Source organism: Cervus canadensis, chromosome 30 (assembly GCF_019320065.1).
Source record: "Cervus canadensis isolate Bull #8, Minnesota chromosome 30, ASM1932006v1, whole genome shotgun sequence".
NCBI lineage: Eukaryota > Metazoa > Chordata > Mammalia > Artiodactyla > Cervidae > Cervus > Cervus canadensis.
Window position 1 is genome coordinate 19514392 of NC_057415.1, and position 16220 is coordinate 19530611.

General features: G+C 37.7%; 1 protein-coding gene across 4 annotated transcripts in view; it reads left to right on the forward strand.

Moving 5' to 3' along the window:
* Positions 1-9: 9 nt before the first annotated feature.
* AUH (AU RNA binding methylglutaconyl-CoA hydratase) overlaps positions 10-16220 on the forward strand; it is a 192935-nt gene continuing 176724 nt past the window's right edge. For 2 of the 4 annotated variants that reach the window (XM_043452995.1, XM_043452997.1), the window contains exon 1: positions 12-328. In XM_043452995.1, the coding sequence (XP_043308930.1) occupies positions 67-328 (262 nt within the window). In that variant the 5' untranslated portion in view covers positions 12-66. Of the gene's footprint in view, positions 329-16220 lie in introns of all 4 variants that reach the window. The other 2 variants (XM_043452996.1, XM_043452998.1) reach the window with 2 other exon arrangements.

Consider the following 16220-nt stretch of genomic DNA (forward strand, 5'->3'; position numbering starts at 1 on the left):
GTGGGGCTGGCGAGCGCGCGACGGGGGCGGGGCAGCAGCTGCGGGCCCACGCCGTAAACAGACAACATGGCGGTGGCGGCTGCCGCGGCACCTGGGGCCTTGGGCACCTTGCAGGCCGGCCGTGCCCGCTTGGTGGCCGCTTGCTGTGCGCGGGTAGGCCCCAGGTGGAGGCTGTCCGGTTCCTGGACGTGGTCGCGGGTCGACTCAACGATATGGGCCCGGGGCTGGACGCCCGCGGCCGGGGGAGCGGCCTGGCAGAGGGGCTACAGCGCAGAGGTTAAGACTGAGGACGAGCTGCGTGTGCGGTACCTGGAGGAGGAGAACCGAGGTGAGGGGTGTGACCCGGGTGACCGTGGGCCTTAGGAAAGGGTCTCAAGGTCGCGTGTTCGGGCTGACGTCAGTGTCTACGGAGAGGCTCGAGGAGGGGTGTCCTCCCTTCCCCCACTCACGCTTTGCAGCTTTTAGTGCTTTCCCGGCCTAAAGAGGGTTTCCTTGGTGGCTTAGCTGGTAAAGAATCTGCCTGCAATGCGGGAGACCTGGTTCGATCTCTGGGTTCGATCCCTGGGTTGGGAAGATCCCCTGAAGGAGGGCATGGCAACCCACTCCAGTGTTCTTGCCTGGAGAATTCCATGGACAGGGGAGCCTGGCGGGCTACAGTCCCTGGGGTGGAAAAGAATCGGACACGACTAAGCAACTAAGCACATGCCTAAAGATGTACTACGGAGCAGCTTACCTGCAAAAGAGGCCCTTGGCGCCAAAGACAGAAATGCAGCTTACGCTTTCATCTCTAGATGAGCCAAGGTTAATAAACCGGGTGAATGATATTTGCTTCCAGATTTCGTTCTTGCTCTGCAACTGCTTTCGGTTAACTCAGCTATGTAGGGGAGAGTTTTAGAAGCTGCAGTCAAAGTGCGCTTTATTAGAGTATTCGTCAATTTAAAGCTGTTCATCTGGAAAAAAAATTTTTCCTTTGTTCATTTTATCTTAGGAGGATAGTTTTGTGGACTATTTCACTTCACAGTTAGACAATTTTGAGTATTTTCTTGGTTTTCCAGTTCCTTTGCTAACCCTGGAGGAGACACACTTGGGGATGGTATTGATGTTGCCCTTGAGCTCCTTTAGTGGGAGGAGACAGATGCTTTAGCAAAATAGTACAGTGGGAGGAAGGGTTATGATCCAGGGTGTGTGCCAGTCCTAGGAATGCTGTTAAAGCCCAGCTCCTTTCACTTGCCTTGTTGGGAGAAGCTAAATGGATCATGAAAGGTGGAAATAGCAGTGTGCCAGAAGGGTAGTCTCTGAATTTTGACATGCAGTTATTGAGCACCTATAATCTGTTAAGCAGAAGTGCAAAACCAGTTAAGTCATGATTGATACCTTGAAGCTCCTAGTATATCGAGAAAGATACTGGTGATTAAAAAAATTATGCTAACTTTAAAGTCTTGATGACAGCAAAAGGTTGTAATACCCGAAATAGGCATATGATCAGCTATATTCGGTGAGATTGGAAGATTCCAGAGGGGAGGTTCTGAGGGTCAAGTTAGGATTTTGCCAGATGTATATGCTGTCCAAGGCATTCCTTGCAATGGAATTTGACATTACTGAGGCAAACTTCTCTGTGCTTCAACTTTCTTATGTGTAATATAGAAAAAGTAATACAGACTTTGTATGGCTGCTGTGGAGACTAGATGGGAGTGTGATATTAATTGCCCAAGTATCAATCTAGCTCTCGAGGGTGCTCTGAAGTATTTGATGAGTTATTTCATTTATTTATTATTCCTGACAGAAGAGCATGGTTAAAGGCATGTATGGTGTTCTGGGGAAAGGACATAGGGCAAGTGTGGTTGTAGTATGGCATGACAGGCAGAATACTGAGAAATTCAATTGGAAAGTAGATTAGCACTGGAGTGCCTAGAGCCGTGAATCCTCCCATCTTTTGGGTAAGCGTAGTCTTGTCAGGATTTCAGTTCCATCACGTGTACCAACAGTACATTAGATACAAAAGCATTGCAGGTACAGCTAGTAATATGCACCATATTCTGTATTTTTTTAACCTAAATAATGCACACTGAAAATTAATTTTCATAAAATTTCTAAGAAGTCCTTCAGTTAGGTTTCAACTGGATGAAGGGAAAGAAATCAGAGTATAAATTCAGAATGTTTTCAGTCACTTGAAATGTAAAAATCAGCTATTAGTAAATACAGTTTTTAAAGAAAATTGATCCGCTTCCTTTCAGGATTGACCAGGTGACAACTTAGTTTTGTCTAACATTATATATGCTTTGCTTTACTGTCAAACCAGCAATAAGCAGTGCAAAGAAAAACATCCTGGTAAGGCTGATGGAAGTGAAGGAATCTCCGTGGTGTCTTTGCGTCTCATTAGAGGCGAGTCCAAAATTTTGTCCTCTCAGTGGTCTGCAGGCAGTATGATGACTCTGCTAGGGGTCAGAGGAGCCCCAAACTGCTCTCTGCCCTGTCGGCCTTGTTAGGCTACTGGAGGTAGGTAAGTGCAGAATGTATCAGCTCTCATAGGTTTTCTGAGTTCCATGTTTGTAATTTATTGCAGAAGCTCAGTTAGACACCAGCTTTCTTGAGTCGTTGTTTCTTGCATTGTTGTCCAGCCTACTGAGCGTTTAGGGCAGTGGTACTGGTTATGGTTTACAAAGGTCTCTTCCTGGTTTCCTGCAGTGGCCTCTTTTATAGGTCTCTAGTCATTCTCCTTCCCAGTTCATTCTTTGCCTTGGTGCTGGAGTTATTTTTTCAAGGCCAAGCAAGAATTGCATCTCTGTTCATTTAGAAACCTCTAGTGGTCTCTAACGGAGAAGGCAATGGCAACCCACTCCAGTACTCTTGCCTGGAAAATCCCATGGGCAGAGGAGCCTGGTAGGCTGCAGTCCTTGGGGTCACGAAGAGTGGGACACGACTGAGCGACTTCACTTCCACTTTTCACTTTCATGCATCGGAGAAGGAAATGGCAGCCCACTCCAGTATTCTTGCCTGGAGAATCCCAGGGAAGGGGGAGCCTGGTGGGCTGCCGTCTGTGGGGTCGCGCAGAGTCGGACACGACTGAAGTGACTTAGCAGCAGCAGTGGTCTCTAATGTCTGCAAGCTCTCACACCTACAGATATTAACAGATCATTCATCTCCTTTCTGCTGCACCTAAGCCTTACCTTTTCCTGCTCTTATGTGTCAGTGCTTCTGCACACACCTTCTGGAATGATCTGTCTCCTGTCCCTACCAACCTTCTCCCAGTCCAACAGACTTATGCTTGTAATTGTGACCCATTTTAAAAATAGTTTTTCTGAACTTTGTCCCAACTTCTGGCAGAAAGAGAACAAATAAGCAAATGCATAATGCAAGTTATTCTCAATACTTGCTCCTTCCTCATTCATTCACATCTTCTGGAGTGTCTTTGTAGTCCTTCCACTTTTCTCCATGTTCTTTACCAGCACTATTTTTGTCCAAGCCTGTATCACCTCTCAAGTGGATTGTTGCAGAGTTCAGCTAGCTTGCCTTCCTACTGCTTTAACAGATTGATTCTTTTCATGTTTTTCTCATGTTTCAAAAAATGTATTTTCATGTATTTTATGGTGTGTGAATTCTATCTCAGTAAAGTTCTCGATTTAGAGAGACATGTATATTTTAAAATTTTTATTGAGATAATTCACATTATAAAATTAAAAATGTACCATTGTTTTTAGTATATTTATAGAGTTATGCAACCATCACCACGATCTAGTTTTAGAACATTTTTATCACTCTAGAAAGAAACCATGTTTTCTTTAACAGTGACTCCCCATTTTGAGTGCTCCCTCTCCCTCCAAACTAAGACCCATTTGTCATCTACTTTCTGTCTCAAAAGATTTTTTTTCAACAACATACTTTATTTAAAAAAAATTATTTATTTTTAATTGGAGGATGATTGCTTTACAATATTGTGTTGGTTTCTGCCATGTATCAACATGAATCAGCCATAGGTATATGTATGTTGAAACTTGTTGAACTCCCTGTTGAAACTCCCTCCAACCAATAGATTTTTCTGCTTTGGACGTTTCACGTAAAGAAATCATATGCGGTTATTTACGGCTTTTTCACTTGGCAATATGCTCTTATTTTCTTATGTTGTGACATGTACCAGTGCCTCATTTCTTTTTATGACTGGATAGTGTTCCATTGTTTGGATTTTTTTGTCTGTTAATTATTGATGTGCATTTGGATCATTTCCACTTTCTGAATCTTGTGAACGGTACTGCTTAGAACATTTCTGTATACATTTTTATGGATACCCTTTTTTATTTCCACTTGGGAGTGTAATTGCTGGATCCTATGACAATTGTAATATTGTGATTAACATTTTGAGGAACTGCCAGTTTTCCAAAGTGCCTGCAGCATTTTCCATTCCCACCAGCAAAGTGTAAGGGTTTTAATTTCTTCATATGACCAATATTTGGACTTTTGATTATAGCCACTGTGTGTGTTGTGAAGTGATAGCTCAGTGTGGCTTTGATTTGGACTTAAGCTGGAGAAGGAAATGGCAACCCACTCCAGTACCCTTGCCTGGAAAATCCCATGGACAGAGGAGCCTGGTAGGCTACAGTCCATGCGGTCGCAAAGAGTTGGACACGACTGAGCAACTTTACTTTCACTTTAATGGTTAAAGATGTTGACTATGAGGATCTTTTCACGTGCTTATTGTCCATGTGTATATCTCCTTTAGAGAAATGTCTTCTCAAATCCTTTTTAGTGGGGTTGTTCTTTTGTTGTTGAATTGTAAGTGTTCTTTATATATTCTGGATACAAGTCCCTATTCAGATATATAACTTGAATATATTTTCTCCTGTTGTATGGGTTGTCTTTCCATCCTTGTTAATTTTGAAGAACCTAAGTTTTTAATTATGGCGTAGTACAATTTTCATGGACAGAGGAGTCTGGTAGGCTACAGTTCATGGACTTGCAAGAGCTGGACATGACTTAGCCACTGAACCAACAACTGACCAAGAATTTATTTATTTATTTATTTCTGTTGTTCAGTATCAAAGAATCTCTAGAGAATTCTCAGTTTTTTCAAGAAAGTCACGTCAACTGAGATTTTGATAGGCATTGCATTGAATAGGTAGGTCGATTTGGGGAATATTGCATTTTTAACAGTGTTAAATTTAGCATTCCATGAACATGGAATATCTTTTCACTGAGCAGTGTTTTGTATTTTTCAGTGTATAAGTCTTGCACAATTTTTATTAAATTTATTTCTAACTATTTCATTCTTTTTGAATGCTACTGTAAATGGAATTGTTTTTCTTAGTTTTCAGATTGCTCATTGCTGTCCTACAGTAATACAGTTGTTTTTGTATGTTGATCTTGTGTCATGCAACTCTGCTGAACTTGCTTATTTATTCTCATAGTTTTTTAGTGGGTTTCTTAATATTTATATATATATATATATACACAAGATCCATGTCATCTGCACATAGAAGAAATTTTACTTATTCTTTTCCAATCTGAATGCCTGTTATTTCTTTCTCTTGTGTAATCTCCTTCCTTGAGCCTCCATTACAGTGTAGAGTAAAAGTATCAAGAATAGACATCTGAGTCTTTTTCCCGATATGTGGTGAAAGCATTGATCCTTTCACCATTAAGTATGATATTAGCTGTGGGTTTTTGGTAGATGTCCTTTATCAGGTTGAAGGAACCTCTGTCTATTCATACTTATAAGTGTTTTTATCTGGGTGAAAGTAAGAGAAAGTTGCTCAGTCATGTCTGACTCTTTGCGACCTCATGGACTATACAGTCCATGGAATTTTTTTACTGGAGTGGGTAGCCTTTCCCTTCTCCAGGGGATCTTCCCAACCCAGGGATCGAATCCTTGTCTCCCTCATTGTAGGCAGATTCTTTACCAGCTGAGCCACAAGGGAAGCCCAAGCATATGGGAGTGGGTAGCCTATCCCTTCCCCAGCGGATCTTCCTGACCCAGGAATCGAACCAGGGTCTCCTGCATTGCAGGCGGATTCTTTACCAACTGAAATATGAGGGAAGCCCTCTATCTGGTTGAATTTTGTCCAATTCTTTTTCTGCATCTATTGACATGATTGTATGACTTTTCTTGTTAAGCCTATTAATATGATTGATTATGTTAATTGTTTTTCAAGTATTGAACTGTCTTGCACACCTGGAATAAATCCCACTTGATTTTGGGGTGTAATTATTTTTATACATTGCTGCATTTAATTTGGTAACAGTTTATTGAGGATTTTTGCATTTATGTTCATGAAAGATAGTGGTCTTTAGTTTTCCATTCTTGGTATATTTTTTCTGGTTTTGGTATAAGGGAAATGCTTGCTTCATAGAATGAGCAAGGAAGTGCCCTTTCTGCTTCGATTTTCTGGAAGAGATTGTGGAGAAATTGTATAATTTTTTTCTTTGAATGTTTTGGTAGAATTACAGGTTTTGGTAGAATTACAAAAACTATCTGCCCCTGATGTTTTCTGTTTTAGAAGCTTGTTAATTGTTAATTATATTTGTTTAATAGATGTAGGCCTATTTGACTTATCTCTTTCTTGTCCTGGTAGATTGTGCCTTTCAAGGAAGTGGGTTTATTTCATATAAGTTAGCAAATTTGTTGGCATATAGTTGTTCATAATGTTTTTTTATTATGCTTGTATCAGTGAGATTCAGTAGTGATGAATTTCTCATGTTAGTAGTTTGTATTTTCTTTCAAAAGATTTCTGATATTAATAGTTTGTTTTCTTTCTCTCTCTCTCCCATGGAGAGCCTGGCTAGAGGTTTATCAATTTATTGATCTTTTAAAAGAACTAAGTTTTGATTTGACTGATTTCTTTTCTACTGATTTTCTGTTTTTATGGCATTGATTTCTTCTGATTTTTAATTTTTTCCCCCGCTTACTTTAGATTTAATTTCTGTTTCTTTTCTAGTTTCTTAAGGTGGAAGTGTAGATTTCCAGTTGTAGACATTTCTTAATAAGTGCATCAGTGTTATCAGTTTTCGTCTAAGCACTGCTTTTGCTGTGTCACAGATATTTTCAGTTCAGTCGATCAGTCGCGTCCGACTCTTTATGACCCCATGAACACAGGCCTCCCTGTCCATCACCAACTTCCAGAGTTCACCTAAACCCATGTCCATTGAGTCGGTGATGTCATCTCATCGTCTGTCGTCCCCTTCTCCTCCTGCCTTCAATCTTTCCCATCATCAGGGTCTTTTCAGATGAGTCAGCTCTCCGCATCAGGTGGCTAAAGTATTGGAGTTTCAGCTTCAACATCAGTCCTTCCAATGAACACCCAGGACTGATCTCCTTTAGGACAGACTGGTTGGATCTCCTTGCAGTCCAAGAGATTCTCAAGAGTCTTCTCCAACACCACAGTTCAAAAGCATCAATTCTTTGGTGCTCAGCTTTCTTTATGGTCCAACTCTCACATCCATACATGACTACTGGAAAAACCACAGCCTTGACTAGACAGACTTTTGTTGACAAGGTAATGTCTCTGCTTTTTAATATGCTGTCTAGGTTGGTCATAACTTTCCTTCCAAGGAGTAAGCGCCTTTTAATTTCATGGCTGCAGTCACCATCTACATTGATTTTGGAGCCCCCAAAAATAAAGTCAGCCACTGTTTCCACTGTTTCTCCATTTATTTGCCATGAAGTGATGGAACTGGATGCCATTATTTTAGTTTTCTGAATGTTGGGTTTTAAGCCAACTTTTTCACTCTCCTCTTTTCACTTTCATCAGGAGGCTTTTTAGTTCCTCTTCACTTTCTGCTATAAGGGTGGTGTCATCTGCATATCTGAGGTTATTGATATTACTCCCGGCAATCTTGATTCCATCTTGTGCTTCTTCCAGCCCAGCGTTTCTCATGCTGTACTCTGCATATAAGTTAAATAAGCAGGGTGACAATATACAGCCTTGATGTACTCCTTTCCCGATTTGGAACCAGTCTGTTGTTCTGTGTCCAGTTCTAACTGTTGCTTCCTGACCTGCATACAGGTTTCTCAAGAGGCAGGTCAGGTAGTCTGGTATTCCCATCTCTTGAAGAATTTTCCACAGTTTATTGTGATCCACATAGTCAAAGGCTTTGGCATAGTCAATAAATTAGAAATAGGTATTTTTTGGAAACTCTCTTGCTTTTTCAGTGATCCAGTGGATGTTGGCAATTTGATCTCTGGTTCCTCTGCCTTTTCTAAAACCAGCTTGAACATCTGGAAATTCACGGTTCAGGTATTGCTAAATCCTGGCTTAGAGAATTTTGAGCGTTACTTTACTAGCGTGTAAGATAAGTGCAATTGTGGGATAGTTTGAGCATTCTTTGGCATTGCCTTTCTTTGGGATTGGAATGAAAACTGACCCTTTCCAGTCCTGTGGCCACTGCTGAATTTTCCAAATTTGCTGACATATTGAGTGCAGCACTTTCACAGCATCATCTTTCAGGATTTGAAATAGCTCAACTGGAATTCCATCACCTCCACTAGCTTTGTTCGAAGTGATGCTTCCTAAGTGGCAGAGGACGATGGGCGGGGGGGGGTGGCGGGGCGCACGGGGCACACATATATTGGTAAGTTGTATTTTCAGTTTCATTTAGTTAGAAATATTTTAAATTTCTCTCTAGATTTCTTCTTTTACCTATATTTCACTTAGAAGTACCTTATTTAGTCTCTAAGTATTTTGAAGTTTTCCAGCAGTCTTTCTTTTACTGATTCCTGGGGTTTATTTCTATTGTTATTTAGGAGCGTACTTCAGTATGATTTCTATTTTAAATTTGTTGCCGTGTGTTTTTGGCCCAAAATATGGTCTGTCACGGTGAATATCCATATCACCTTGGGAAGAATGAGTAGTCTGCTGTTGTTGGGTGCAGTGTTCTATATTCAGTTAGATATGGTATTCAATTAGATTTAGTTGATTTTTTTGTTGGTATTCAGTTCAGCTATACTGTTAATTGATTTTCTGCCTGCTGGATCTATTAGTGATAAAGGCAAGTTGAAATTTGCAACTGTAATGATGGATTTGTTTATTTCTCGTTATAATTCTGTCAGTTTTTAAATCATGCAGATTTAAGCTCTCTTGTTTGCTGAATACACATGGGTTATTATGTTGGAGAAATGACCCCTCCAACATCACCCCCTTTTCTCGCTCAGACTATTCTTTGTTCTGAGATCTGCTTTTTCTGAAATTAATGTTTCCACTCCAGGTTTTATTAGTGTTGTTGTTGTTTCGTCGCTAAGTTGTGTCTGGCTTTTGTGACCCCATGGACTGTAGCCCGCCAGGCTCCTCTGTCTGTGGGATTTTTCCAGGTAAAAATACTTAATTGGGTTGCCATTTTCTTCTACTGATCTTCAGGACCCAGGGATTGAACGCAAGACTCCTACATTGGCAGGCGATTTCTTTACCACTGAGCCACCTGGGAGGTCCTTTTTAGTGTTAGCATTGATTATCTTTCTTCATCTTTTGATTTTTTAAATCAGTGTGTGTCTTTTTTTCTTTTTTCTTTTCCAGTGTGTGTCTTTATATTTAAAGTGGATTTCTTGTATATGTCATACGGTTGGTCTTGTTTTAATCCACTCTGACAGCATCTGTCTTTTAATTAGTGTATTTTAGACCATTCATCCTTAAATTGATTATTGAACTAGTTGGATTATTATGTATTTGTAACTGTTTTCTATTCATTGCCCTTGTTTTTTTCTTTCATTTTCTGACTTCCACTCTTTTGCTGCCAATTTTCTTCCCTGTTTTAGCTTATCAGTTACCCTTTTTTAGAGATTTTATTGGTTGCCATGTTATTTGCAGTACATATTTACAACTAGTGTACATCTACTGCAACACTAGCTGACTTCATAGTGGTAAAGGTGTAAATGCGTATTCCCATTTCTTTCCTCCATACCATTGCTGTCATTCTTTACACTTTTCTGTAAGCTACAGTCACCACACATGTTATTGCATTATTGTTTGGAATAAGTTGTTATCATTTAGTTATAAGTCAAAAAGAACATTGAAATTTATTTTATAGTCTGTTGTTAGCAGTAGTTGGGCTTAATAGTTCTGAATTTGTTTTCCTTTTATTGTAGAATAGAGCAAATGAAAACCTGTTGGTCTTGGGAATTAGACTTCATTATGATGAAAAGAGAAGAGGAGAGAGACGGTACAAATATGGGATGGGGGAAAGGGAGGAAGAAACTTGTTGCATTGGATTTGAATTAGAGTTACCAGGACAAACTTAAAAAAATCATAAGTATGTTGTATGTATACATATTTACATTTATTTCCTTTTCTGACCACTAAAGTTGTCTAAATGGAATGATACCATGGTAGCAATAAACATATCTGATGTCCACATTTTGGTTTCTGAAGACTATTCTCCCACTGAAAGAAGCCAGGACTTTTTGGAGAAATGTCTGATTTCAGGTCTGGAGCAGGGAACATGAAAGGTGAGTCTGGAATATCTTTGTGGGCCAGAAAGCAAGGAAATGCTCAAATAGTAAAAGGATTGTGGCAGGGGACAGCCTTACAGGGCTCTCACTGAGCCTATCTAGGGTAATTTGAACATTAATGGATTAATGGAACAGTGTTAATGGATTATATAGCACCTTGATTAAAGAATCCATGAAGCCATAGTGATTACTCAAAATAGTGGGGTAGGGAAGAACATATTTTTATAGAAGAGTGGTAGGAATGATAGAAAATCACCATTTTTTGAAACCACCAAGATAAAAATAAAGGAATTATCATGGCAATGAGATACAGATGCTTTATCTTTTTCCAAGTCGGTATATTCCAAGTCCCAACACTGCTTAATCATCTTTGCTCCACCGTTTTGAAGGGCATTTTTATCACAAGCTGAATTTCCACACTGTTTTTCTGTTCTATGATCTCCGTAGATGTTCTCCATTATTTTATGATTAAAGCTGTGTTGTGTTTCTGTAGGGCCGGGTCCTCACTTCTTCATCTTTACTCTTTTTTTTTTCCTTCGTTTCATTCCTTTTCCTGCATGGTTATTTTTCTGCAAGAGTTTTGGAATGTTCATGTATAATTTCAGAAAAAGGCTTATTAGTATTTTTATTGGCATTGTGTTGGTTTTAAAATTAGAATATTTATATGATGTTTTTTTCAACATAAAAACATGATGTTTCCATTTGTTAATACTTTTTTTTTTTTAAGGACAGTTTAAAAAGTGCCTACCCACAGGGTTTGCACATTTATGTTACGTGTATCCCAGGTCATCCTGCCTCCTGTCTGGTTCATAAAAATGAAATAATTTGTTTCACTGTATCTTCTAAGTGGTTTCCTTTCTCCCTTTGTTTCTCTATTTCTCTTTATAAGAAGGCTGTTGTTTCTGGATATATTAATGTCATGTGTTTCAAATAAATATGCTTTTGTTTGCAATAGTTTTTTATTTGATTTGGATTTTCTAGGTTTATAATCATCATCTGTTAATGATTTTCTAATGTTTCTAAAATTTGGATATTATAAAATTGCTGCATATTCTCTTTGTATTCACGTGAAAGATTTCTGGGTTAGTTCATTATGTTTTTAGTGTAAGTTCTCACTACTTTTATAGTCTTTTAAGGAGCCTGAATTATATATGGTTTATCAAAAGTATTCTGTTCACTAGTTTTCAATACTTTGAATATTACATGTGATTTGTTATTAAAAATAGTTAAATTATTGAGGTTTACAAAATTCTAAATTGGCAATATGTCCTCATTGGTAAAGTTAAAAAACAAAAAAGCACCATGGAAGGGTGCTACCTCTTCACTTTCAAACCCTTTTATCAAAAGTAAAGAGTTTATATTTTGAGTCCTTGTTGTGAATGATAATTTTATTCAGTTCTGATTTGTGTTACCTACATAATTATATAGGCAGTATCTGAACTTTTTTTGGTATAAGGTTAGAAACTGTTTGCTGTTCTACATCTTTAATCTTCTAAATGTACAATTTCTGTCATTTGTAACCTTAGTTTATATCATCAGAACTTTTGATAGTTGCATCTTGTTCTCTTATCCAGTGCTTTACCTAGAGACTGACCTGGTGCTTTATCTAGAGATTTAATATAAACAGAGTTTGTAGTGTTATTGATAATATTTATGTTGGTACTACTTTCAGTATATCTTTAGAAGCAGTCTACTTTCCATCTCTGCTCCACAGCCTATGGGATCTCTTACTTGGATCTCTGCAGTAGCATCTTGTTTAGTATCCCCTACTATACATTTTTTTTTTTGTCTATGTAGATGAAATTCACATAATAGAAAATTTACCATTTTAACTTTTCAAGGTGTACATTCAGTAGTTTTTAGATTATTCCATGTTTACAACCATCACCACTGTCTTAATTCCTTTCAAATTGCTTTCAAAACAAAACCATGCTTTTTAGTCACATCCTCCTCATCCCATTCTCCCCAAGGTTTCCAAAACCCACTATCTCCTTTCTGTCTTTATGGAGTTTGTCTATACTAGGTACTTTATAGAAATAGAATCATACCATATGTGATTTATGTCTGAGTTCTTTCAGCCTAATGTTTTCAGAGTTCATCTGTTTTACAGCATGTATCAGCATTTCATTTGTTTTTATGGCTGAATAATATTTCATTGAATGGATATGCCTTTTTTTTTTTTTTTGTTTTTAGATACAATGAGTAATGCTGTTGAATACTTGTGAATAGTTATTATTTGATTGTATGTTTTCATTCTCTTGGTTAGATACCTAGGAGTAGAATCATTGGATCATGTGGTAATTTTATGTTTAGTGTTTGGAGAAGCCACTGTATGAGACTGTATGAGAGTGTATATGAGAGTTCTTATTTCTCCACATCCTTGTCAATGCTTGTTTCTTTTTTAAAAAAATTAAAGCCATCTTACTGGGCATAAAGTAATTTTTGTGGTTTTTGATTTGCATTTCTTTAGTAACAAATTCTTGGTCTCATTTAATTTTGAAAAAAAAAAAAAGTTAATTTTTTAACACCAGAAACATTTTGTATTGGTGTAGAGCCAATTAACAATGTTGTGGTAGTTTGAGGTGAACAGCAAAGGGACTCGGCCATAGGTATACATGTCTCCATTCTCTCCCAAACCCCCACTCCCATCCAAGCTGGCACATGACATTGAGCAGAATTCCATGTGTTACACAACAGGTCCTGGTTGGTTTTCTCTTTTAAATATAGCAGTGTGTACATGACTCTCCCAAAGTCCTCAACTATTCCCTTCCCCCCAGCAACCATAAGTTTGTTTTCTAAGTCTGTGAGTAAAAAACAGGCAGAAGACCTGAACCGACATTTCCCCAAAGAGGACATACAGATGGCCAATAGGCACATGAAGAGATGTTCAGCAACTCTAATTATTAGAGAAATGCAAGTCAAAACTACAGTGAGACATTACCTCAGACTGGTCAGAATGGCTGTCATCAAAAAATGCACAAACAACAGATGCTGGAGAGGGTGTGGAGAGAAGAGAGCCCTCTTGTACTGTTGGTAGGAATGTAAATTGGAACAGCCACTATGGAGAACAGTAGGGATGTTCCTGAAAAAACTAAAAATGGAGCTATCATATGACCCTGCAGTCCCTCTCCTGGGCGTATATCCAGAGAAAAACATGGTCTGAAAAGAAACATGCCCCTCAGTGTTCATTGTAACACTGCTTATGGTAGCCAAGACATGGAAGCAACCTTATTGTCCATCAACAGAGGAATGGATAAAGAGGATGTGGTGCATGTGTACAATGGAATATTACTCAGCCATTAAAAAGAATGGAATAATGCCCTTTGCAGCAACAAAGATGGACCTAGAGAGTGTCATACTGAGTGAAGTAAGTCAGAGAGAGAGAGAAGTATCATATGACATCCCTTATATGTGGAATCTAAAAAGAAATGATACAAATGAGTCTCATTTAATTTATTGTGTCTTCTTTGGAGAAATAATTATTCAACTCTTTGCCTGTTTTTCAGTGGAATTGTCTTTTTGTTGTGAGTGGTACCTATTCTTTATATGATCTCAATATTAACCCCATATCAGATGTATCATTTGCAAACATTTTCTATTCTGTGGGTTTTTTCACTTCCTTGTTAATTTTGATGAAGTCTAGTTTATCTGTTTTTTTCTTTTGTTGCCTGTGCTTTTGTTGTCATGTTTAAGTCAGTGTTGCCTAAACCAGGATTGTGAAGATGTATACATTTGTTTCCTTCTAAGAGAGTTACAGTTTTAGGTCTTAGATCCATTTTGAGATAATTTTGTGTGTGCTGTGAGTAAAGGGCCCAGCTCCCTTCTTTTGTGGGTGAATATCTGGTTGTCCACCCCTGTTTGTTGAAAAGTCCTGCACCATTGCATGGTCTTGGTATCCTTGTTGAGAACAAATTGATCATTCATTTTTATTACTGAGGTCTTTCTTTATTACTTAGATCTCTTTCAGTGTGTTTTGTAGTTTTCAGTGAACTTTCTTGGTTAAGTTTATTCCTAAGCAATTGTGTGTGTGTGTGTGTGTGTATATATATATATATGTATATTTTATATGTATATATGTATGTATATATATTTTATATACATATATATGTATATGTATAATATATATATATATATTTGATGCTGTTACAAATTGAATTGTTTTCTTAATTTCATTTTTGGAGTGTTCACTGATAGTGTATAGAAATATAACTCATTTTTGTATATTGATATTATATTATGCAGCTTTACTGAGTTCACTTATTAACTCTAATAGTTTTTGATGGATTCATTGGGATTTTCTGTGTGTAAGACCATGTTATCTGTGAATGGAAATAGACTTCTTTTTTTCCCTCATAGCTCAGTTGGTAAAGAATCTGGCTGCAATGCAGGGGACCCTGGTTCGATTCCTGGGTCAGGAAGATCTGCTTAGAAGGGATAGGCTACCCCCTCCAGTATTCTTGGGCTTCCCTTGTGGCTCAGCTGATAAAGAATCCACCTGCAATGCAGGAGACCTGGGTTCACTTGGGAAGATCCCCTGGAGAAGGGAAATGCTACCCACTCCAGTATTCTGGCCCAGAGTGTTCCATGGACTGTATAGTCTATGGGGTTGCAAAGAGTTGGACACAAGCAACTTTCACTTTCACTTTTTTTCCTATCTGGATTCCTTTTATTTCTTTTTCTTACCTAGTTACCCTGGCAGGAATTTCCATTACATTGTTAAACAAAAGTGGTGAAAATGACATCCTTATCTAATTTTTTTTATCTTAGGGAGAAGACTTTGAGTCTTTTAACATTAAATATGATGTTAATTGTAAGTTGTTTTTTTTAAATAAATGTCGTTTATTAGGTTGAGGAAGTTTCCTTCTGTTACTACTTTGTTGAGGTTTTTAAGTTATTATTTTTTAAAAATCATTGAAAGTATGTTGGATTTTTGTCCAGTGTTTCTTTTGCGTCAGTTGAGGTGATCATATAGTTTTAAAATATTTTCTTTTATTCTCTGTTAGTGTTAGTTGCTCAATTGTTGTGCTGAACTACCCTTGAATTCCTGGGATAAATCCCTCTTGGTCACGACTGCTAAATTTGAATTGCTAGTATTTTTTTGAAATTTTTACATCTGTATTCATAAGGGATATTGGTCTAGTATATTCTTGCTTCCTTCTAATCTGTTTTCTACACTGTGCCCTGAGTGACCTTTTTAAAATGTAAGTTTGAACATAGAAATAAATTTCCCCAATTTGAAAAAAAAGCTTTTAGAAATGCATAGCAAACATTATACTAAACGGCAAATGCTTAGAAACATTTTCATTAAAGGTATTGACAAAATAAAGAAACTTATTATTTTTGCTAATATTATATTGGACTTGAAGTCCAGGCTAAATTGAAATAGCAGGAGAAGAAAATGAGAAATTAACATTGGAGCAGAAAACATAACTGTTAGTATTTTTGAACAAGATTGATTATTGACTTAGAATATTGAAGAGAACCATGTAAGTCTTTTAATATTTCATAAGTTTGCCAGAAAAAATTTATGTAAAACAGCACTAAAAAAATAGCACTTTCCACATACTCTCAATATGTGATTAGAAAATGTAACTAATATAGAGTGATTTTTGTAGTTATTTAGAATACAGTTGTTTGATTTTTAAAATCAGAAGGAAAATAATGGACTGTTTTATAAATGGTTCCAGCCAAAAATGTTTGTGCAAATTAGAGAAAATAAGACTCCTGTGGAGTTGAGAGCAGCAGAAATAAAAGTAGTCAATGTAAGGAGACAGTGTCAGAGGATTGTTTT